General features: G+C 33.8%; 1 protein-coding gene across 4 annotated transcripts in view; it reads right to left on the bottom strand.

Moving 5' to 3' along the window:
- Nucleotides 1-24,283, bottom strand: part of Fak (protein tyrosine kinase 2 Fak) — a 197,170-nt gene that overhangs the window by 78,633 nt on the left and 94,254 nt on the right. For 2 of the 4 annotated variants that reach the window (XM_076129596.1, XM_076129598.1), the window contains exon 3: nt 18,346-18,412. The exons of the other annotated variants lie outside the window; for them this stretch is intronic. In XM_076129596.1, coding sequence (XP_075985711.1) covers nt 18,346-18,386 — 41 coding nt within the window. In that variant the 5' untranslated portion in view covers nt 18,387-18,412. The remainder of the gene's footprint in view (nt 1-18,345; nt 18,413-24,283) is intronic. 4 annotated transcript variants of the gene reach the window in all.

Here is a 24,283-nt window from a genome sequence, read left to right as displayed (position 1 = left end):
CTCTTTTTCGTGTAGATGTCGTTTTATTCTAAAAAAAGCTATAGTCATTACCAACAATGTCGGTTCTAGACTAATATTATAAACGCGACAATTTTGATATCTGGCACTCAACCATGCATTTTGAAAATGTTTTGGATACCATTAGTCCATAATCTAGATTAACAAGATATTTTTTATCCCAGGATGTCTATTCACGCGATCGAAAACACTGATAGACTGTAGTCTAGCATAACATTTATAGTATTGGACTTAACCTATAAGGATAGCCAGATTATTAAAAAAAATAGTAAGGCACGATAATCAAGAAAGTTAGTAATGTAGCTCAGTCTGAACAGGATACAGGCGCAGACAGATTCAAAGGATCAGTGGCTCAGTGATTAGTATTCGTGCCCCGTACTGTCGCGACTTCGATGTACGGCCCGGGCGTGCTCAGACGAGAAATTGCTGAGAAATATGAAAGTATGAGTTTTTATAACTTTTGTATGAAAAAATATTGAAGATCATTTTTTATTTGGGGTATTTTTTGGGTCTTTTGAAGGTTTATTATAAAGATGAAGTAACCCAAATAGGGTTACTTTATTTCGTAGTGTGTTTTAGGAGCTGTTTCCTTAGAAAAATAACTTAATCGATAAGTAATCTAACTTACCCCCGGTTTCTGAGGTACATTTAGCGGTAGTTTATCTATTCAACAGCGTTTAAGCTCAAATAAACATGACAGTTTGAACAGATAAACTACCGCTAAATGTACTCACGATGTATTTATTCCTCGGATAAAATTGTCTAACTTACATTGGCAAAAATCTTAAAACACAACTATAATAGATAAATCCCAATTTCAAAGTATAACAGACATTTTTGTGTCAGTATGTACATTCGAAGCAGTAATAAATAAAGAACTTAATATTATAATGATGTATTAATCGAACTAAATATACCCAAGGCATTGGCGTACAGTGCGTCACAATATCTACAGAAGTTATTTAAATAAATAGGAAAACTCTATGTTAATCTGAAGTTTAGCGTAATTCACACTATACATACATAAATTAGCATAGTTCCTAGTACTATGTAATTTAAACGTATTCATTGAACTTTGCTAGAATCATTGATGACAATTCTTAGATTAAAGGGAAACTATTGTGATTTCCTATCATTAGTTCAAAACCCCCGTAGCTAACTTCGTAGCTTTAGTAGTAGAGTAAGTGATTACAAATTATATTCGATTGCCATGTATTTGATTTCTTGTAAATCTCCATTAAAATGCTCAAATCTGCCTCGCATAATACACAATAAGTACATAATATATGATATAATATATATCAATATACCTGTTAATGTTAAGTAGTATTAAACATATATTGGCCAACATATTTTTATTTATTTGTGCATTTTGATACTTAAGATGAAAAGAAAAATTTTATTGTATTTTGGGTAAAACGACGTATTCTACTTCAGTACATATTTAATTTCATTATCGTATTTATATCTCGCCCGCATTCTCGAAGATTTAGGCAGAGGTGTATAAAATAGGTGAGGTTTAATACTACTGCTATATGATACTTGGCGAGCCTATTGCCCAAAACCAGCCACTATCTAACTAAAGAATGCTATTAAGAAAATTCATATAGAAAATTGACTAAATAAATAGTACTTTGCCCAACCGGAAATTGAACCTGAAGCCTTGCGATTAGTAGTACCATATTCAACTAATTACACCAGAGAGGTATTTTTATTATATTATTGGTGGTATTAAATGCTTATATTCATGACGTCACAATTAAGGTAAACTAAGTGCCTTACTTAACCCATACTCATTGATCGTTCAATTCCATTCAATTAGTCTTGCATATGCATCACATAGAGGTCGTGTTTTTCCTACGAAGGAAAAGTGTTATGTTTGTATCAATCGTACATTGATACGAAGAAGTGTCAATTGATATTGAGACTGCGTACGATCTGCGTAATTGATGTGAGACAGAAGGTCTTTTAAGTAGAGACTAAATAGATTAATCGACTTGGTATTATATAGATCTCACAACTTTTTACGGCGAGACTTGAGGTTTTTTACAGAATGTTTTTGATGGCATCTCACTTCTTTTTGTAGAGCGAACATAAGTCCAATTTGTATGGAAAGACGTTTTTTTTCATAATTCAACATATTTCCCTATGGGAATGTTGTTCAGTTTCACGGGCTAAACACCCTTACCCACCCAATACCCCCTCCCGTTATGCTTCATATAGTAGGTACCTATTTACACCTATTTATTTTATTTTCTACAGTAATAATAATTCATTAACTGCAAATGTAACCTTGTAATCTTATACATTTATATGGGATTACAAAGTTATTGTTGCAGTTGGTGTATTTAGAAAACTGGACCGAAATTAGAAAATATTAAATTTTTCCCATGATAAAGACACTAAACCCTATTTATATTCTAAATTTTAAGCTTCTAAGACTGCTAGAAGTACCTTAGACTTTTGATGATCGGTGAGTCAGTGAGTGACAAAATTCAAAATTTTAACAAGTTGTCATTCCTAAACTACTGCTTCAAATTGACTGAAATTTTAAATATACCGTGTTTATACAATGACTGATTAGTTACTGAAAATCCAGGCTTCTTGTTTCATCCACAATGAAATTATAGGGGTGTCAAAAATAGCCCGAATTGCTTCGAGAAAAGGATGTTACGGCCGTGCCGCTTTTTTTTGCTCGACTTGCGGGGGCACTTCCGTGCCCCCAGATAAAAATCAACGCTTAAGCTATGAACTAAAACATAATTTTATTAACAGATTTAAACATAACTAAACAGTAGCGCGATTCTGCACAATCGGTACTGTGGAGTATCGAAAGTTTGACATTTAGAATGGACTGCCAAAATGTTTCCTAAGGCACCCGTCAGAGGCGCTGATCAGATTTTCATACAAAATTTCTCGATGACAGGTCGGTTGTCGGTAGTCGATAGTAGTAGAGAATCGAGCTACAGCAAGAGGCCACTACATCACAAAAAATCCACTTCCGTAATGTACCTTTAAAAAAAGGTGTCTGATTAAAACCGCGCCCTGTATTATTGAGCATATAAACAAGGTAGATAAATCTATGATATCAGGCGTGAGGCTCGGTACAGTTTCCATATACGGAGATACGGAGCCAGCGGTAACGGAAAGCCGTGAGCCAGTGTTGTTCACACGATCGCGAGGGCCGTGAAGTGGCTATGAATTGAGGCTTTTTGGGGACTGGAATTTAGTAATTTCTTTGCTGAAATGTACACTAGTGCCCCCTTTATAAAAGACTTATAAAACACTATTATCAGAGACAAAGAGTCAACAGGACTATCAACATCAAACAACTATAGCTCTCATTTTAGTAGGTCCATCGGAAAGTTAATAAATGAGCATAATTAGTTGATTTTACTGTCACCTTTTGATTGTTGGATCTGCCCTTCAGAAGCTGTTCAATCCACGTGTTATAGGAGTAAAATAAAGAAGTTACTATAAGTCGAATTTAAGAAAAAGAGCCAATGTGTTAAGTTTGACTCAGGTATTTGACTTTCTACATGCAAATTTTCATCCCAATTTTATTAGATTTAAATTAATTTCCAATATATTCGCAAATAAATAAAAAACGTATACAATTTCGCATTTAACATTTCGGTATGGAAATATAATATAGATCCATAGTTTAGTCTCAAGCAATTTTTCTTTGATGCCATTTCCCTCTCCGATCTAGAACATGATAATTCCATTAGCACAAAGTTTTCAACTAGATGTTCTCAAATGAATTATAGATAAACTAAAAGGAAGTCTCGGGGACTTCCGTTTAGTCGTACAAAAGCCTTTTTTACTACTTCCCAGAACTTTGCTCATACAAGATTTATTTCTGTAAGAATTATCTGTGGAGAATCTTTTACAGTGCTCTTTTGCTTTTTCCTGTGTTCCTTTTAACAGAAAATATTTTCAGTAGTTAGTTTATTAAGTCCATGTTTTGCAGCTGGATCTGATTACGTTTTTAACGACTTAGTGTTTCAGTAAATGAATGTTATTTTATACTTTGAGCTCGTATGATATACCTTATAAATAACTAAATAATGTACTTATAAAAGCAAAATCTTTGTTTTTAACACATATTTGCCATGATGAAATAACGTAATATTATCTACACCGCCTGAGACCTACAGTTTAAAATGTTAAACTCTAAACACGAAAGAGGCTGTAAGAGGAACAATTACTATAAAATCTAAAAAAATGCATAATATTACAACCTTCTCACAAGACACCATGATACGATACAATACCTTTAAATCTTAAAGAACTTGCAATCTTCTTACAATACACCATGATACGATACTTCAAATTTATTGTCACCCTTCACAAAACTCATCGACTTCGTTATAAAATTCATTTTATGTAAATCCGTATCTGTGTTTGGTTTGAACACGAAACTTTTTGGTTAGAACCGTCTTTTATCGGTTCGGATGCCGTCAGCTTATGAAAACATGTGTTCTGTTGTTCTCTTGTAGATAAAATGCAAGATTTATATTGCGAAGATACAACGGAAAAGGAATTTAATCGATGTTTGTTTTAAGTTTTGTATTTGGGAATATTGAAAGCTATAAACTTGTGATTACCTCTCTGGTGCGGTGGATTGTGTATTTGACTGTTGACCATAAAGTCTCGGGATCGATTTTCAGGTCGAATAAAGTGCTCTTTTATAATTTATATTGGATTATTCTCATTTTAAGGTATTGCTGTTAATTTATCGATTAAAATAGTTGACGAGGAAAATGTCCTTTTAAAATCTGTAATTTTGAAATGATCATTCATTACCTACATAAGTTGGTCATTAAATCGTTGTTGTCGTTGCAGAAGATATTCACTTATGATTATATTATCACTTACCACTAACACACAATCAACATATTAATCAAACATTCAAATGTACATCACAATCCATATGTATCGGATAATCTCTATCCAATCAAATATTGACAAGCTATTGGCATCAAATCCGGTGGGTGTGGATATCACTGACATTAGAATATTAATAAATTATTCTAAACTATAATCATAATAACTAAATGTATATTGTATATGTTTTAATTTATCAGTGCATACAATTTTCAAGCGTTATATCGTGTGTGTAGAGTCCCATGAAATCACCTCTTGAATTTAATAAACATAAACCAACCCTATTACTAAAGTCCAGGAGGAATATCTAGACTTCTAGTCTAGATATTCCTCCTGGCTTATAATTTATAACAAATAAGGTAACCTACTCTTTATTATTCAATGGTATTTAAGGCCCGTTACATTATAATATTATGTGTACAAGTTGCGAGAGTTTAAAAACGTTAATTTATAACCAAGCATAATATATTAATAAATCATCTTTCCATTTGAATTTGTCAAGCGTGTTTCTACTCCTTTCAACAACAACAAAAAACGCCCAATAAAAATATATTTATCACAATCACACTAAAATGTTATCACATTAACTCATTCCACGATATTAACAGTTAACTAGTTCATAATTGGGTACGCATTCAGCGACTGCCGTAAACGCATCGCTACATAGTACATATACATACATAGTACACATATATATACATAGTACTAGGCAGAATAGATAATCTAAACAATCTACGCGCCGCGATATTCTAGGCGGGGCAATGACCTCGCAAACACTAACAAACACTGGCACGCAGACGCGTCTGGACTGTCCTATGTACATATATGTGAGGAACACTTTAGGTAGAATGTAACGTGAAATGCTATTTACTATGTAGTTACCGACGTTTTTAAAATTAAGTGTATTTTCATCTTTGAAAATATTTTGATGGATTTGGGCTTAAAGTTTGATAAAGGTGAAAATTAATTTTAACGTTTTTGACTAATAAGCTATGGAGAATAAGCTTTAACGTACCGATTTTAACTTCATAGATTCAACGAATAAATATGTAGGTGTTTTTGTCAGGCCTCTATAAATTATCTGTTGTCAAAATTATTTATTGTTCAATTAAACTTTGCTTACCTTAGTTCAAATCGGTTTATTTTCTATCAATATATTTAAAAAATACTAAACTTCTGTATAATTATCCGGTTTGAATGCATCATCAACAGCATAAGTGTAAACATTCTCAAATATGTCGCAATGACTGTCGTCAAATACACGAAAATACTAACATATTTTATATGAGTTTCGTAACATGTAACTGTCATATTTGTAAAACTTTTCACCATACAGATAAGACACTCGTATGTAGTGGTCACTACAAGTTTTCCAATTTTCTATCCAACTGTTTCAATATAGCTGAGAGCTGTTTTATTCTATTTTTCAAGAGTTAGGCTTGTAACACACAGTCATATTAGGATCGGCATTGGTCGGTTCAGACGGGCGGTAAAACCAAATATGTCATTGTGTGAAGAAGGTTCTGAAAAAATGCCTTTCGACATCGCCGAACCTGAATAAAAGCCGAATTATGTCGTTCGAAAGAACTACCAGATCGGCAAAAGCCGAACAAGTTCAGTAATACGGTATTTTTGCTAAAATCAGCTGCTCTATATCAAACGTCAAAAACATTTTTTATCAGAAAATATGTCATAGTGACGTCACTAATGTATTTTTGTTGGCATCAAATATAATGTTCAGTCCATTTTAAATGAAATTTCAACATTTATCACAAATAAATTACATAGCGTGAGCGTTTTGGATGAATCTTTTGTTTGTTTTGTTGTTCGATTAATATGGCCGAACCGAACGTGCTGACGCGAACATGTGTGTAGCAAGCCTTATAGTTCACGTGTTGTCCGACGAGACGGGAAGGTTATTGTGGAAAATATTTTCGTTAGTCTGCCACGTTTTGAAATAGAAATGGCGATGTAAAGAGGTTTGTTTTTGTGTAGTGTAGGTGTAAAAGTTAGAATAAATTCATGGATGTTTGTTTTGTTTTTATGGGGGGCTATCACGTATTCCAGTTGACAACTATTCGAAAGCCGCTATGCTGTACATTGTTTTCTCCCTTAGATAATAGGGATTGACACGTTACGTCAAAGCACCAATGTACTGAATAGTGACCATCAATTTGATGTACACTAGTTGTCAACTGAGATACGTGATAAGCCTGCTGATTTTGAACACGAGTATGTATAAAAAACGTACAAATCAGGAAAAAATAGACCGACGTATATTCAAACCTTAAAGATACCCAACTTGCACTTGGCTTGTGTGCTAGACTCTAGGCTTAACCCTTTCCCCATTATAAGAGACTCTTGCGCGTCAGTAGAGCATTCATGGAATTATTGTAATCTATACTAATATTATAAAGCTGAAGAGTTTGTTTGTTTGTTTGATTGTTTGAACGCGCTAATCTCAGGAACTACTGGTCCGATTTGAAAAATTTCAGTATTAGATAGTCCATTTATCGAGGAAGGCTATAGGCTATATTTCATCACGCTACGACCAATAGGAGCGAAGTAGCAACGAAAAATGTTACGAAAACGGGGAAAATTTTGACCCATTCTCTCTTATGTGACGCAAGCGAAGTTGCGCGGGTCGGCTAGTAATAATAATAATTGGCTTTTATTTATTTTTTTATTAATTATTATCGATCAAACCTTGTTGGCAAAGAACTAACAGAAAAACAAAAAAGAACGTTTAAATCGATTATCACAATTAAAGACAACATTCAGAGAACTGCCGCAGCTGCAATTAGCCGTCTAGTCTATGGTCCCGGCAATTGCAACACTGGCGTTATGCCAGTGTTCAGGCAATTTTATTAAAAACTTTGTAAACAAGCATTGTCAACATCTGTGGCGATTATAAACACGTTGCTTAAACGTTTGATCGGTTTAAAGAACTTTAATGGGAATTCTGATGGAGCTGCATTTTTTTGGACGATCGTCTCTTTGAAAAATAAAGTTTCGTAGATACGATTTTTGATGGCATTACATACTTTTTGGGTAATTATCTAAAGAGTACAATTGGGTAAAGAGGTAAGGAATGATTTGTCTTGAGAACTTTGTAAATGTAAAAATTATAGACATGTATTGCCCGAAAGTGAAATCATTGTTTCTAGCAAAGCGATCTTCTACACACGTTGTTAGTGTGGTGACATAAAAATAACATTTAATGAATGAATACGTAAGTCCTTTTTCGAAGTCGAAAAAAATATATAAAAAAATAGTTTTATCGCAACACGCTAGGGGCGCTGTCCAGCTTTCCATAGAAAAACAACTCGACGCTTGATATTAGTGAGCTCATGACTAAGAATCGATCCATTTAATTACTACCTATATTTTAATACTTACTTCGCTCCGTAATTACTTTTTATTCTCAAGTTTTTTACGATAAACGAAGCATTTGCCGTTTCTTTGAAACAGCTATCAGTAACAGCTTCCCCTATAAAAACAAGCGCTTGTTCAACAAACACAATTTCATTAGCCCTAACATTACTTAGTATATTCCTTTCACGTTTGCTCTACGAGTTCCCGGAACATTCTTTATTTACCATTGCTTTCAGCGATGTACAGTCGCGAGAAAAAATACAGTAAACACTGACATGTTAAATTGTACTTTCATTAATAAAATTATTGCAAATAGCAACAATAAGGTACGTGACTGCTACATTACTTTAAAGTCAATAGACTGACATACTTACTTAAAATATTAATATACTAACAATAAAAATATACTTAAAATCACGTCTTTTCTAATAGGGGTACGAAAAAACCAACGAGCACCACTTGGTACGATCTTGTAACGATCTTTGACTCTTTCACAGTGATATATTGCTATTATTATTGATAAAAATCTTAATTGAAATTCGATTATCACAGTACAAGAAACACAGTTGTTCAGCTTCAGACAAGTTTCAAACATTTTAATGAAATATGACAGCGAATTTTTGCTATTGACTGTACCAACAGTGTTGGGATTACAAAATGGCGGAACACGTTTTAATGCGATTTATAATGTCAAAGGTAATTGTTTGTTGATCTGTTTGAATTGTTTTATCTTGATATTGAATGTGAAGTAATGGGATTTGAGTTTCTTTTGAAAGTTATGAATTATTTTTTGAGGGATTATTGTTAGAAATTGAAGTAGAAAATATTGGTAAGTTCTTTGTTTAGACAATTAAGTGACGGTGATAGAGTTCAAAAGGTGTAAAATTGGAATTGTTTTGAACCATATTCAGTCAGACATGAAGCTTAAATAAATCTAATATATTGCTCGGAATATGCATGCAAGGAAAACAATTATTTACAAAAATGTTGCTTTAAAACGTTTTAGATATTTATAGAAGTGAAGTTTAAAAACGTATTTTAACCAAAGAAAAGTTGAATACCATTATTTGGAATTCTCCCTTAAACTATTTGGTTCTTTTAATAAAAAGGCAGAGTTATTTCCTTCTATTTACTTTTAGTGAAGGCACAAATAAATCTATCATTTAGTTATATTGCTTCATATCCTAGCAATGATGTTCAGAAGTTATTTGCAATATAACTCTGAAGTTGCATACATATTCACGCACAGCATATGCAGTAATATGCACATAACTTGCATGAAACATCCTCGGCATGCTCCCACGCATCTATTGTGTAAAATTGCTGGATATAATGCACTAACTCGCATGCACTTTCAAATGTATTGCACTTAAGTGTACATGCTTACGGTATTGCATGATAGTGAGGTTAAGTATGGTATATATTTATTTAATGGTATATAAGGTAATAAGCGGGTTATTTTTCAATCGAGGATTTTTATTTTCTAGCTTGTTTTGATCTTTTTACCCGACTGGGTAACGCAAAGGGGTTACTAACTTTTAGAAACAAGGCACATGCTTTTCACGTCACTTGTTTAAAATTCTAATTTACTATCTACTATTCCCATATTATAAACGCGAAAGTCGTAGTCTATCTGTCTCTCTCTCTTACGTCGGAATTAAACAGTTTTTTTTTCAAAGCTAAGTGACTTGAAATGGAATATAGGTTTTTATCGCAGAAATTACACGGAAACGGGAATAATGCAGGTCATAAGCAAAAACTATAATCCACGCAGACGCATCCGTGGGCAAGAGTTAGTAACACTATATTTTTACAACTACAGTTTTTTACTTATCACTAACAGGTAAGAACCGTAGCTCGATTTTCTACTACTATCGACTACATGTTATCGAGAAATTTTGTATGAAAATCTGATCAGCGCCTCTGACGGGTGTCGTAAGAACTATTTTGGTAGTACATTCTAAATGTCAAAATGTCGATACTCGACAGTACCGTCTGTACAGAATGGCGCTACCGCAATAATTTCAAAGATTCTGAGGTGAATGAAACGTACAAGGAATTGTTCAATGATTTCATCATAATATGTTCAGTTTTACGCAGCGGTGTGCGACTGTACGATTATGATAACGCGTGGGCGGGCGGATGCGAGCAAGTTATCGCGTGCGTTTGCGCAACACGGTGTAGAGGTGGGACATGAGTATCGATGAAAATTATGAAACTATTATAATGCCTTAACAATATTAGGTGCTTTTTCTCTTTTACTTAGTCATGTGTAACATTTACAACAAATGTTTCTAATTCGTATTTTTAAGTTTATTGAAATTCAATTTATCATTATCATTATTCACCTAATTCTATACACTGCTAATCGCGGCGTCTTTTTGTCTATGCCACCTGCCGCCGAACCAAACTTCATTTCGAAAAAAATATACTCACACCACAATGAACGCTAAAAACTGTGAGGTTAGTTACTGAGGCACTTAAAAAAATAATAAGTGGTAAATACAGAACCCATAATAAAAATATATCATGGATCTGAAGCAATCATAACACTCATATTCCCAAGAGTTTAACACGTGACTATTACCCAACTAAAACCTATCCAGTTATGAACTTCCTTGGCACCGGTTCAAACCGCATAAATCCAGTTTGTATAAAAATTGCAATGGCGCATTAATACTAGCCTATATCGCATGGACACTGGTGGCCTAGTTCAAGCTGTTTTAAACTTATGCGGCAAACGTGTCTCGTTGCCAACTTCAGGATTAACTGACTGAAAAATGTAGAGGATTTTTGGTTCTATGATTTAGTAAAGTGGTGTATAAGTGATTGGATTTTTACATGCATACATAGGTACATACAATCATGCTTTTTGTTCCCACAGGAGTAGGCATAGACAATAGAACTTAATAGTTTAGTAGTTTATTAACTTGCCTTGCTTAATTCATACCGATAATTTTCGTCAAAACCTAACATATGATAAATTAAATAATTATATTTTTGAATCTTTGAATAGTTACATAAGATTATAATGGCATTATAAGTAAAACAGGACTTAAAAGTATTGATGAAACACATGGCAAACAATGAAATACACTCTGTAAGGGAATGTTTATTTTTTTAGTACTCGTGAAATAAAACCGATAAAAATGTAAAATGCTTTTTATCTTATATTATATGCACGTAAATGTAAAATCTCACATGAATTTATTTACATACTTTACATTAACAATCACACTTAATGCCGCATTGTAAATACGAAAATCGCGATTAATCCGCATTAATTAAACCATGTATCAAAAAGCCGAACATTTGCGGTGTAACTATAAAACATCGATATTGTCGCAACACTAAGCATGCGATATTGACATATCCCCACACTAGCAAACATGGTAAATGTATATCCCCACTGACGGTCGTTGTCTTGCAAGAACTTTATACTTCAATCGTTAAATTAAACAGACAAAAATGCGTAATGCCTTTTATCGCGAAAGTAAATACTTTAAAGTATTTATTTACATAATTACATACAACTTAATGCCGCATTGTAAATACGTAAATCTCGATTAATCCGCGTTAATTCAACAATACATCAAAAAGCCGAACATTTGCGGTATCCAAACTATAAAACATCGATATTGTCGCAACACTAGGAGTGCGATATCGATATATATCCCCACACTAGCATAAATGGTAATTGACGGTCGTTGTTTACGACTGTTTATAAAAATACATTGTGAAATCATTTAACATTGTCCCTTCACGAATTTGATTGTTTCGTAATTTTTATGTTTTTTTATTACTTTATTTCGAAAAGCTATGTTTTGTGTTGAATAGATGATATTGATGGCTGTATTTGGGCATATGAAAAATATCATTTTTGTATAGTTTTGTATCGATATTTTAAATAGATGTATGATGATTGATTGATGATGATGTTGTATCGAGATTCATGGTTACTTGAGGGCGTTCAACTACCTCTTACTACAACAACCTTGGCACGTGTAGAAGGGTTCATTTAGTACATATTATGACACATTTGACAGTATCTTTCAAAATAAGCTATAAGGTACTTATTTCTAAATGACAGAGTTAAACCTTATTTTGAGATCTTAGCAATCATTTATTACATTATGTGTTGAAATCGAACACCAAATCATCAAAGTCCAGAAAAAGTTTTATACATTCAAAACTACAACTACTACTTAATAACTCAATAAATATAAAAACCAGCGTGATTTTCAATCATAAAAGTTAACTTACGTAATAAAGAGTATTGCTCAACTGACCACGTATTGAAATCACGAGTAAAATAATAAATACAAACGATATCTTGTTAATAAACTATACTAATATTATAAAGCTGAAGAGTTTGTTTGTTTGTTTGTTTGTTTGTTTGAACGCGCTAATCTCAGGAACTACTGGTCCGATTTGAAAAATTCTTTCAGTGTTAGATAGCCCATTTATCGAGGAAGGCTTTAGGCTCTATAACATCACGCTAAGGTCATTAGGAGCGGAGTAGCGACGAAAAATGTTACAAAAACGGGGAAAATTTTGACCCATTCTCTAAGATGACGCAAGCGAAGTTGCGCGGGTCAGCTAGTAATAAATATAAAACGATATCTTGTTAATAAAACATGCAATCAATGACCATTGGAACACTGAATTGGATTAACTGAGTTCACCGTAAAGCGCTTTATTTTATAGTTTCGATATAGTACAAAAGACTACTTTAAAAAAAGATTTGTAACTTCTAAGATATTTTTTTTTTATTAGCCTGTTTGAGTGTCCCACTGCTGGGCGAAGGCCAGCCTCTTCCTCCCAAATCCCGCTATCGGCGGCAAGATCCAATAAGATAATATTTACGATGCATAGATTGAGAAGCAATTTTTCACCACTATCGAGAACCTAGCCAATAGTTGCTAGGTTCTCTGCTGCAAATATTATAAGAAAAACTGTAGCGAGTTCTATACAGTAGGCACTATCGCGTAACGAAAGTTTAACATTTAAAATGTACTGTAAAAATAGTTCCTACAGCGCCCGCTAAAGGCGTTGATCGATATTTCATCTATGTACATTTTTTTCCGATACCTAGCCAGTTGTCGATAGTGGTAGGGAATCGTGCTAAAACCTCAGAAATTGCAACATTCTCAAGTAAACTGGCCAAAGCCCTTTCGGAACCTCTTCAACGCATCATTAGCAACTCCCAATACACAACACACATACATACATACATACATACAAACATACATACATACAAACATACACACATACTCGTACATAGATACATACTTACAAGCAATCAAACGCACCCCTGCTAATTCTATCCCCACTTAGACAGGAAGGGGGGTGGAAATGCAATATCCCGGGCTCGAACCCGCACTGATTGCACGCAACCGATCTGTATGCACCTGGCTATTCGGTTATTGTGTGAGTAATCGATTTAAGTGGGAAATGAGCAGTAACAGTGCTCTAGTGAGTTCTAGAAAAGGTAGGCAGAATAGTGCATGACAATATTTTTATTTCGATGATTGCCTACATAATTACCAGTCTTAACTTAACTTTAATAGATAAATTTAAATGTCTTCATAACTTTTTTGTAGCTTTGTAATAATCGTGAAAGTAGGTAAGTGTTTCTACAAAATTATAATATCAAGTCGATAATCATTAATTTGATTAAATACGTAAAGTAAATATTTATAAAAAGAATACTGTAATATTTCTTTACCGGGAACTTGAATATTTAATAATTAAACACAACAGACGCCGTAACCATTATACCATGGAGACTCAGTTTAGTCTCTAATGTTTAAGCTTGCCATAGATAAATTTTCCAACAGTCCTAGATACGTCTTTTTTCAAATATAGACCCACATTTTCATTTACTATTTCATAGAAACAGTCACTTTCCTTATTTGCTTCCTATACACAAGTCGCTAAAGTAAAAGTTCCGAGGAGCATTAAAGGGTTAAGTACAACGCTTGACACCATTAACAGTCCACAAAGAGGAAACCCTTCGGCTGCGGACGACGGCTTATTACGTCATAGTTGCTGCTAGGGTTCACACCTACTTTTGTGTTAGTAAGATTTTTAGAAAAAAAATATTTTCAAGCAATTTAAATATTTTTAATGCAAATTATAAATATTCCTGCATAAAATACGTTAATTCTGGATTCTCTGTAAGTAACCATCACAAGCCTAGCCTTTCTTCCACCTATGTTGGAGTCGGCTTCCAGGTTCTCCAGATGCAGCTGGATATCAGTATTTTCCATCGAGCTACTGCCTATCGGGCCTCCACAACTCAGTTACCTGGGTTATAACAAGATAGCCTTCGGGAAGACTGGTTGTCAGACTTTCAAGCTTCTGACTACTGTTCACGACTGTCAAAGATCTTTGAAAATGACATCTGAGATCCTTTTTACGGGACAATTTTACGTGTCTTCCGATGTGTTATATCGTTAGCTGGTCGTTTTAGGAGTAATAATTAAAACTAGATGTTTTATTAACGTTTCTGTAGATATGGCGTTATTTAGAAAGAATTAAATTAATAATACTAACAATACTACGATACCGAAACACAATAAAAAACAGCTTTTATTACAATTCTAGTGGAAGCCCTAACTCACGACCAACACAGCGTGGGCACAAGACAACCGATCAAAATTCTATTGCGTCGATATAAACACAATAACCTAGTAGAATGCGACCTTTATTACTAATATATAAGTATATTGTTTTTATAACATCGTAGTAAACTTGTTGAAGAAGCATTTTAATGGCAGCACTTTGTATATTGCCTTGTATGGACATTGTAGAAACTACTGACCAGATTTTGATGTAACTTTTACTGTTGTTATAGTTGATCAATATTGTCAATTTCATAGTCACGTTTTAGAACTGGATTGGACAATATGTTATATTCGAATTGTTTGTTATTTTTTGTTTACGTTTTTTGTTCATAACTATTTATTAAAATTAGCAAAGTGTTGGCGGATATTTATTTTCAGAAACTTTAGGTAGCGGCCCTGAATTTGTTATAGCAAGAGGTTTGCTTTTATCATATGAACCTGAAAAATATACCTAGCCACTTCGCAAAACTTTATTAAAAGTACAGTGTTTCATCCTTTCAGAAAACTAAGCAGTATACAGGTTGTGGCGTAAATAATGGATAATCCTTTACCAGCGGATTGGCGACCACCCCACTGATCTAAAAATTAAAATTTATCTCTGGCATAGTTTTTAAAATATCGGCCAGTACGAGCGTAAATCGCTTTCTTAAAAAGCACACAAAATGTTTATTTTTTCTAACCATAAAAAAAATGTTTTGATTATCAAAAGTAGATTAGATTACCTACTCTTTTTTTTATTAAATGCCATGATACTTTAATCAAACGACAGCTACCAATAACCAGTAATATGCTGTATCCTAATTGTGGAAACAAGCACTAATGACAAAGTGCCATGCGCCGTGCTCATATTTCAATAGGAAGGATACACCGGCTCATAATGGCTGGGTAACACGCAAGCCTTGTTGGAAGACTTGCGGCTATGACACGTCAATCTGGGAATGTTATAGGATTATATCATTAACTATGTGGACTTTAGGAGTGAAGTTAACTTGGCTATATTCATTTTCCTTACCACATGATTGACGTTTATCGCTGATTGTTGGGAGCTCCTCGCATGATTAATTATTGTATCAACTATATTGGAAATCATTTGGCGATTGAAAAGAGTGGCCGTGAGTTTCTTACTAGCTCATCTCATAAGGCTCTACCGCCTTTCCGAGCTAGTGGTAAATTCAGTAATTGTAACGACTATCATAAGTGTCGGTATTTGAGCTAAGTGAATAAATGATTTGATTTTGAGTATTTTATTATTGTTTTATAAGTTACATGGATTCGGGTGATGTCTTGCAAACGCGTTGTACTCTTAACCGGCGGTCCTGTGTAATATGTTTGGAAGTGAATGAAGAGAGAAGAAAATTGTAGGATTCGCAGCAAGTATTTTTGGGCTATGCGTATTTTAATATGCCCGGCTAATAAGCTAGGTCAATCCTGAAGCTATTTCGGTAATATTTAAAATGGAAACATTAGAAGACTCGCAAACAACCATAGGCGCTTTTTTGCCGAAACTTCTGGCGCGATTCAGGAAAAATTGGGTATTGAAAAGGAGCCCATAGCATGATGGATTGTGGTAGACGTCCGATGCGTGTTGCACCAATATAATTTTTTTAAGGTTAACTTGAATCCAAAATACTCGCAATTATAATCAATTAATTACAACTTAAGCGTATAAAACATAAACTTTTCTTCTCTAAAACCTCTGCTTCATTAAATTTATACCAAAATACAATTTCCTTCCTCCCCTAATCGACGTTAACAATAAAGATTAAACCGTGAAAGCAAAGTTTGATACAACACGTTAACACAATACATTCTATCAAAAATGAGTTCTAACGATATACAAATAGAGTTGATATTGTATTAATATAAATGTAAATGTGTAAGTTAGAAGGGAACGTCAAAAGTTCGTGCAGGCGTCTGAAATGTAAATGACGTCATGAATTTTTGTTTTGACGTGTCTGTCTGGACGCAAAATGGCGGGGATTTTTGCGATACAATATTTATGATTTTTGATGTAATTGTTACGTAATAGTATGAATGCGTTTATAATAATTGTTGTAGATTATACTGTTTCTAAAATGAGGTTTTCATTGTGGAGCTACTTTTGGTAGTAATGAGTACTAACTGTAAGAAAATGTAAGTGTTATAACTACAATTTACTGTTCACGATAAACTCATAATCAACACCAAAGATTTTTATGCGGTTTTTTTTTTACCAATACACAGTGCGATTCTCAAAAAAGGCTTTAGTGTGCTTATATCTTTAGGTAAACCCGTATAACCGGAGTCAAATTGCACGGGCTACTAGTCATATAAATGAAAACAACATAAAGATAGTGTAACTTGCTGAAAAGCTGCTAATACTGTTAGAAAATTAACCTATACGGACAAAATTGGCGCAAATTACTAATGCTGTTAATAAAAACAGCGTAAAAACAGTGTAACTGCTACCACCATTACAAAAATTAGCGTTTATTGACAATGAAACGTAACAAATTGAAAAACTATCGATATTAATATAATTAAGTACACAAACATACAAATGCATTTCGATACGACACGCAAGCGTAATTATCATCCATCAGCCGACAACCCTGTAAATAAACTCCCTAATTATCCTATAAACACCCTTATTACAAAGGCATAAGGTACAATATCTTATAGCAAGGTGAATGCTTAAATTAGCGGACTAATCATTAAATTGTCTACAACGTCTAGTCATGTTTGCTGAAGTTTAAGCATACATGTTATAGGGTTTAGCACAATGTATTATCACGCTCTTTTCCCTTGGGGTAGGTTGCAAATACAGAATTTGCAGAATAAACAAGATATTTGGCAAAATAGCTCTAAACACTATTTATTTAAAAAAAGTTGAAACTGAATTAAAGATTTACGTACGTACTATTTCGATTTACGTACGTAAGATTTTTCGTACTATTTCGTTATTTATCCTTTTTTTCTTTTAATGAAAAGCAAGCAACGTAAAATAAGGCTGATCGTAAATCAACAAGAATATAAAGATGCTTATGATATTTTTTTTATATAATTCGTTTTCAATACATCTATGTGAAACTAGACGGGATTTAGCAAAATTTTGTAGAAACGCAGCGGTGCAGAAACAGCAAGAAAAAAATAAAGAAATAAAACGTGTAGTATATTACATTAATATTTCCTAAATACTAGGCTAAGGGCTTAGCAGAGACAATAGGTACACTGTAAACTTACCACTTACACTGAAATTAAACTTATTACTATAGACAAAAATCAGGGCTAAATACAAGCTTAACCCTTTGACCGCCACGGTCGGCTATATTTTCTAATTGTCGAGTATAGCCGACCGTGGCGGTAAAAGAGTTAATAAATTAACTATAGATATATTATTTATTGGACAGAAACCCAGCACCGTGACGTCACAGGTTAATATTGTGCATCTTACCGTTGCCAGGGCAGTGAGAATGTCACGCGTTTACTTAACATGCCATGCACTTAGTTACACCGCTTACCTGAAACAATTACAAAACAATAATTAATATATAAGGAAATAACGATAATAAAGATCAAGATTATATAATGGTCCTTTTAAACTATTTCACGAAAAATAAAGTTTCCAATGTAGTTTAAAAATGAATGACAAACACTAAAACACGTGGTTAGAAATATATTTTCAATTCCTGATATAAAACGACATTTTTGTACAAGACAAGCATCTTACAATACCTTTAAGTTAAGGCAAAAAGCCACTATTTCCAAAATAAAAATTAGGATTAATCGTAATCAAATAATTATTTACATTTATTACAACGCAACATTTTAACACGCTCTTTGAACCCTAAGCCTACCTTTAAAAGTTTAGCTAAAACGGTGGCATTAGGTAAAATGAACAAAGAAGAACCCAAAATAATACACGCTATAAAAAAACCTATAAAAATATATAAAACCGATGACAAAATTTCTATTTTCTAACCCCATTTCTATAAAACTACATAACTCGGTCATAACCCATTTCCCCACAGGTCTGTATGTGAGTTAATGACGTTCTTTTAGCACACAACCTCCTTTGTGACGTCATCGCTTTGTTTCACCAAATACCCACGTTTGTGCATTCTTACTGCACTTGCTAAAGCTTTATTTTAGACCCCTTTTATAGTGTGAAAGGTTTAATAAAATCATTTGAGTTTTTGATTGGAACATGAGTATGATTACAAAACTTGTATAACGTAGAACAATTCTATTCAACTATCGAATTTCGACAACCGACTAGCTATTCGAGAAACTTTGTATGAAAAACTAGCTGACCCGCGCAACTTCGCTTGCGTCATTTAAGACAATGAGTCAAAATTTTCCCCGTTATTGTAACATTTGTCGTTGCTACTCCGCTCCTAATGACTGTAGCGTAATGTTATATAGCCTATAACCTTCCTCGATAACTGGGCTATCTAACACTGAAAGATTTTTTAAAATCGGACCAGTAGTTCCTGAGATTAGCGCGTTCAAACAAACAAACAAACAAAGAAACTCTTCAGCTTTATAATATTAGTATAGATTTACTTGGCCACTATAAACAAGGTCGGACGAGCCATCCCTTAATTTTTGGGACTAGTTTATTAGTATAGATGAATGGATTAAATACCGAATTTATTAAAGCCAACAGTTCATTTGCGGTAACAAAAGGCTGCTCAATAACTATTCGGTTCATTGTGATGTACGGGTTAATATCGCGGATACACCCGAGGCGGTCGTGTGGGTGTCATACACATGGTAATAGACAGATTATTACGGAATATATGTAGTGATGTTAGCACCTAAATTATGTGCCGGTTAACGAATTAATCTATCTGCATTCGAATATTTTATTAGAGGGAAGATTTCTGTCACTATATTCTATCAGAAAATTTATGCTATCAAAAATATCCTGTAAAAAACCCCAAGTCTCGCAGCTCAGTCTCTCTGGCGTAAAAAGATGTGAGATCTATGTAATACCAAGTCAATTAATTTATTTAGTCCCTACCTACTTAAAGGAGCTTCTGTCTTAAGTTATTACCATGCCAATATTAAAAATATTTTACGTTTCCTTGCCCAGTGGGACATTAATGTATCTCATCCATTAGTGGGACATTAATGGATGAGATACATTAATTTGTTGTCTAGTATTCTGTTAAAGTCTTACACTAATTCAGCTAAACTTTAGTTATCATAACTATGTCTCTACATAAATATTATACACAAATATATAAATAAAAGTCGTTTAAGCATAATACTCCCACAAATTAAGCCAACTCATAAACAAGTCGCATTCGTTTATCGCCTACATTCCGACTCATTAAATAACTTCGCGTAACTTCGGCAAACATCGGCAAAGTTCGGCAATCCTCGGCAAAGTTCGTCTAGCCTTCGTATTCATGTTAGGGGGTAATTAGCAAGTTTTCCATTTGAAACGTGTAATTTCATAGAGTAATGGATATGAATTTTGATAAACGGTTTTATGCTTGTTCGTGTTGTTATCAAAGCAACAAGTTATAAGTAGGCTTTTTTTAGAAATTTTTTTTAATGTCGTCCTGGCCGAAAAAGCAAATCGCAAAACGAGAGATCGTCTATCGCTGCCATGAAGTCAAAATCGAGATTCGTCAGTCCATAAGACACTGGTCCACTGTCTACGACCCCAATCGTGATGGTCATGCACATAAGCCAATCGGGCTCGACGATGTCGTGGAGTGAGCATAGGCACGCGATTTGCTTTTTAATCGAAAAAATAAAGATTTTAGAGAGAAAAAAAAAAATTATTACAAAAATGAATAAAAACCACAAAATTGCTCACAATGGTGATTTTTGCAATAACAAAGAATTTGAAGCTTCGGGGCACAATGAAAAAAAAATCGCAGCGCTTTGAATTTTTGAGGGATTTTAGGGGACATTTTGAGGTTGAAAAATTACCGACGATATCCTTCGTTCATCCATTTTATCCAAAGTTATACCAAGTTATCCAAATATCCTTAATTTCGCGAATTTTTGTCTTTTTTCCAGTCCGAGGTTTCAATTCAAAAAAAAAATTTTTCTTCGAAGATGTTTACATTTTCTTATAGGGAATATTGTGCAGTTTTCAAAACCCTCCTTTGATTTCCTGTACAATCATTATTTCCGGAGTTATTCAATATCAAAGTCAAAAATAACTTTTTTGCTTTGATTGACGATAACTCCGTGGCAAATCGTCGTACAGGCTTTTTCAATACGGCAAATTAAAGAAGATTAAATTTTCTAAAAGAACTTTAGAACGAAAGAATCAAAAAAATTTTTTTGAAGCCCGTGGACCTTTTTTTAGGAGGGAAAAAATTTGGAATTTTTTTTTTTGTAGTTTTCGTAGGATTTCTCCAGACCTGGCCATGCCAAAAAATTTTCATGGTCATATCTAAAAACTAGACACTTGGAGCTACAATTTGTTTCTTTTATTTTTTCTGTACGACCATTTTCCTCGGAGTTACAGCTTGTTGAAAATCACCCAAAAATTTGGATTCTTTTTTTATATCCCTTAATTTTTGGTTCTAGTGTATTATAAAGCTGAAGAGTTTGTTTGTTTGTTTGATTGTTTGTTTGAACGCGCTAATCTCAGGAACTACTGGTCCGATTTGAAAAATTCTTTCAGTGTTAGATAGTTCATTTATCGAGGAAGGTTATAGGCTATATATCATCACGCTACTACCAATAGGAGCAGAGTACCAGTGAAAAATGTTTCAAAAACGGGGAAAAATTTTAACGCTTATGTAACGCAAGCGAGGTTGCGCGCGTCAGCTATGTTTAATATTCATTGGTGGTTTTGATCGGTTTTATGCTGTTGGCAACTTTAATTCTTGCATCATTTAATTTTATGAGTAAGTACATCATATTTACAGTAATATTAAAAGTTGAGAGATTGTTAAACGTGTTAAACTCAGGAACTACTCGTTTGATGAGGAAGCTCCTAGCGTTAATACGAAATGATATCCATCTTAATGCGGTTTCTAATCTTCACACGAATGATTTAAATCGATCAACTGTTATATAAAACACATTTATTGCAGTTTAATTGCTGCATGAGAAATAGCAGCTAACTAACAACAAAATTATACTCAACTTTTCAAGGGATAAAACGGTCCCGATACGTGTTGAAATACTAGTCAGAATAAATCATATTTATTATATACATGATGTACTAATTGCCAACAAAGAAAACCATAACTTTTAAACTCTTGCATTCCACGGCGAGTGCAACCTGCGCCGAAACGTAAGGCATATTAAGGTATAATGCGTGTTCGTGTTAATTCGTACCCTGTTATATATAAAACACCAAACTTTTAATACTCAAGATATTTTTAAAACACATAAATCCTTTAAAAATGTTGGTAAAGATTTTTCACACATTGAACGTGCGATTAACAAGCTCCCGTATCCATCTTTTCAAGTGTTCTAGAACGTTCCCAGCGGGATGTTTGCCTTACATTTTTTATATGGCAACTCCACGTCAGGCACACCGCGGAGGTGATGTATAGCGGTGGCTTATCACTTGCCAGTGTTGCCATGTACTTGGGAAGTGTTTTGCACTTTGTGGGAAATTATTTTTAAGTTTTACTGGTTGAAATAATTTTACATACATACATAAAATCATACCGTTTTTCATAGGGGTAAGCAGAAGCCAAAGGCTACTACTACGGTACCAATATAAATTGGTATTTTTAGATTCACCATTTCTTAGATTGTCAGTTCACAATTCATCAATTTATCTATAGGATAGCTTATTTGACACTTATCCATAGCCTGTAAAACTGGCTTTCAGAGGTTTTCAGGCGACATTTTATGCGTAAAATGTCAATCTTATAACTGTTCTGCCAGCTAGGTAGTAGGTACTCGTGAATCAAGTCACCCATGAAATAGGATTGCGTCTCAGGAGTGTCAGTGTCAATCGTCTCCATACTATGTCGGTTTCTGAAATACAAGTGACTGATTTTCGTTCACATCTATACTAAGTACCTACTGATAATAAATATGGTACTTGCGGAATTTTCTTTGTCAATCCGTTACGCTTTACCGGCTGGACCACTTAACCGATTTTTAGGTCGCCACGCCGCTACCATTGCGTCGGGAGGTCGTGGGTTCGATTCCCACACCGAACAATTATATTATTTGTGCGATCCATAAGTAATTGTTTCGGGTCTTGTTGTACTTTGTGTCTGCTGTTTGTATGTTTGTAAAAGTCCCCGCGACACAAGATCAATTCTTAGCGCGGAAGTTGTCTTTTATGAAACTAAATTTAAAAAAAACTATGAAAAAATATATGGCAATTAATTGCACCATAAAAACCTACTTATTGGAACTAGGAGCAACACTAGCTGTCTTTCTATAAAACTAAGTTTTTTTGTCGTTTTAGCTATGTGTTTATACCAGAAAAATATAAAACTAATAGCATTAACACATACATTGCTGTGTTAACCCTTAAACCGGTAACAGCAGTCCCTATTAAAACACAAATGTATGCAAGTTTATTTAAACTATGCGGCAGACTATTTGTTTTGCATTAAAAAACTATTATGTAAAAGTAAACACATAAAATAAAGAAAATACTACTGCAATAGAAACGTAGCTTTTCTTGTTACTAATTACTTAAACTATTCAAGTTCTACTGTTAGAGAGGGACAACGCTATACAGAGTATCGTGCTATCTCTTTCTCACGGTAGTACTTGGACCGTTTTACCGGCACTGTACAGGTGTAGAGCTTGTTCAAGTACTTATTAGCAGTACTTATTGATTTTTAAAATCGTGTGTTTATAGGTTTCTTGAATAGAAACATTAAATATAGTTACACGTTTCGACTGGTTAATAAAGTTATTTATATCATTGCAGGATCAATTTTAAGATTATTTTTCTAATAAAGAACGAAAGAACTCGTTTCGTGTTTGTACTAAGTATCCTAAACTATGCAGATTTTTCGGGACTTTAAAAATAGACAGTCGCACTATGTTGATAAAAAACAAATCTTAAATATCGCGTTTACAAAACTCTATCAAATGAGCAAAATAAATAATCCGTTATGCTCCGTGAAATTGATTCAATTGTTGAACAACGAATGTTCCTAATCTATACTAATATTATAAAGCTGAAGAGTTTGTTTGTTTGTTTGTTTATTTGAACGTGCTAATCTCAGAAACTACTGGTCCAATTTGAAAAATTCTTTCAGTGTTAGAAAGCCCATTTATCGAGGAAGGCTATCGATACATCGACCAATAGGAGCAGAGTACCAGTAAAAAATGTTTAAAAAACGGGGAAAATTATGACCCATTCTCTCTTAAGTGACGCAAGCGAAGTTGCGCGAGTCAGCTAGTATCATCATATGTAGGCACACTGAGCT

The sequence above is a fragment of the Anticarsia gemmatalis genome, chromosome 22 (genome assembly GCF_050436995.1).
Source record: "Anticarsia gemmatalis isolate Benzon Research Colony breed Stoneville strain chromosome 22, ilAntGemm2 primary, whole genome shotgun sequence".
Classification (NCBI taxonomy): Eukaryota; Metazoa; Arthropoda; class Insecta; order Lepidoptera; family Erebidae; genus Anticarsia; species Anticarsia gemmatalis.
The sequence above is the reverse complement of the archived record's forward strand: the minus strand, read 5'-3'. Positions and strand labels throughout refer to the sequence as shown.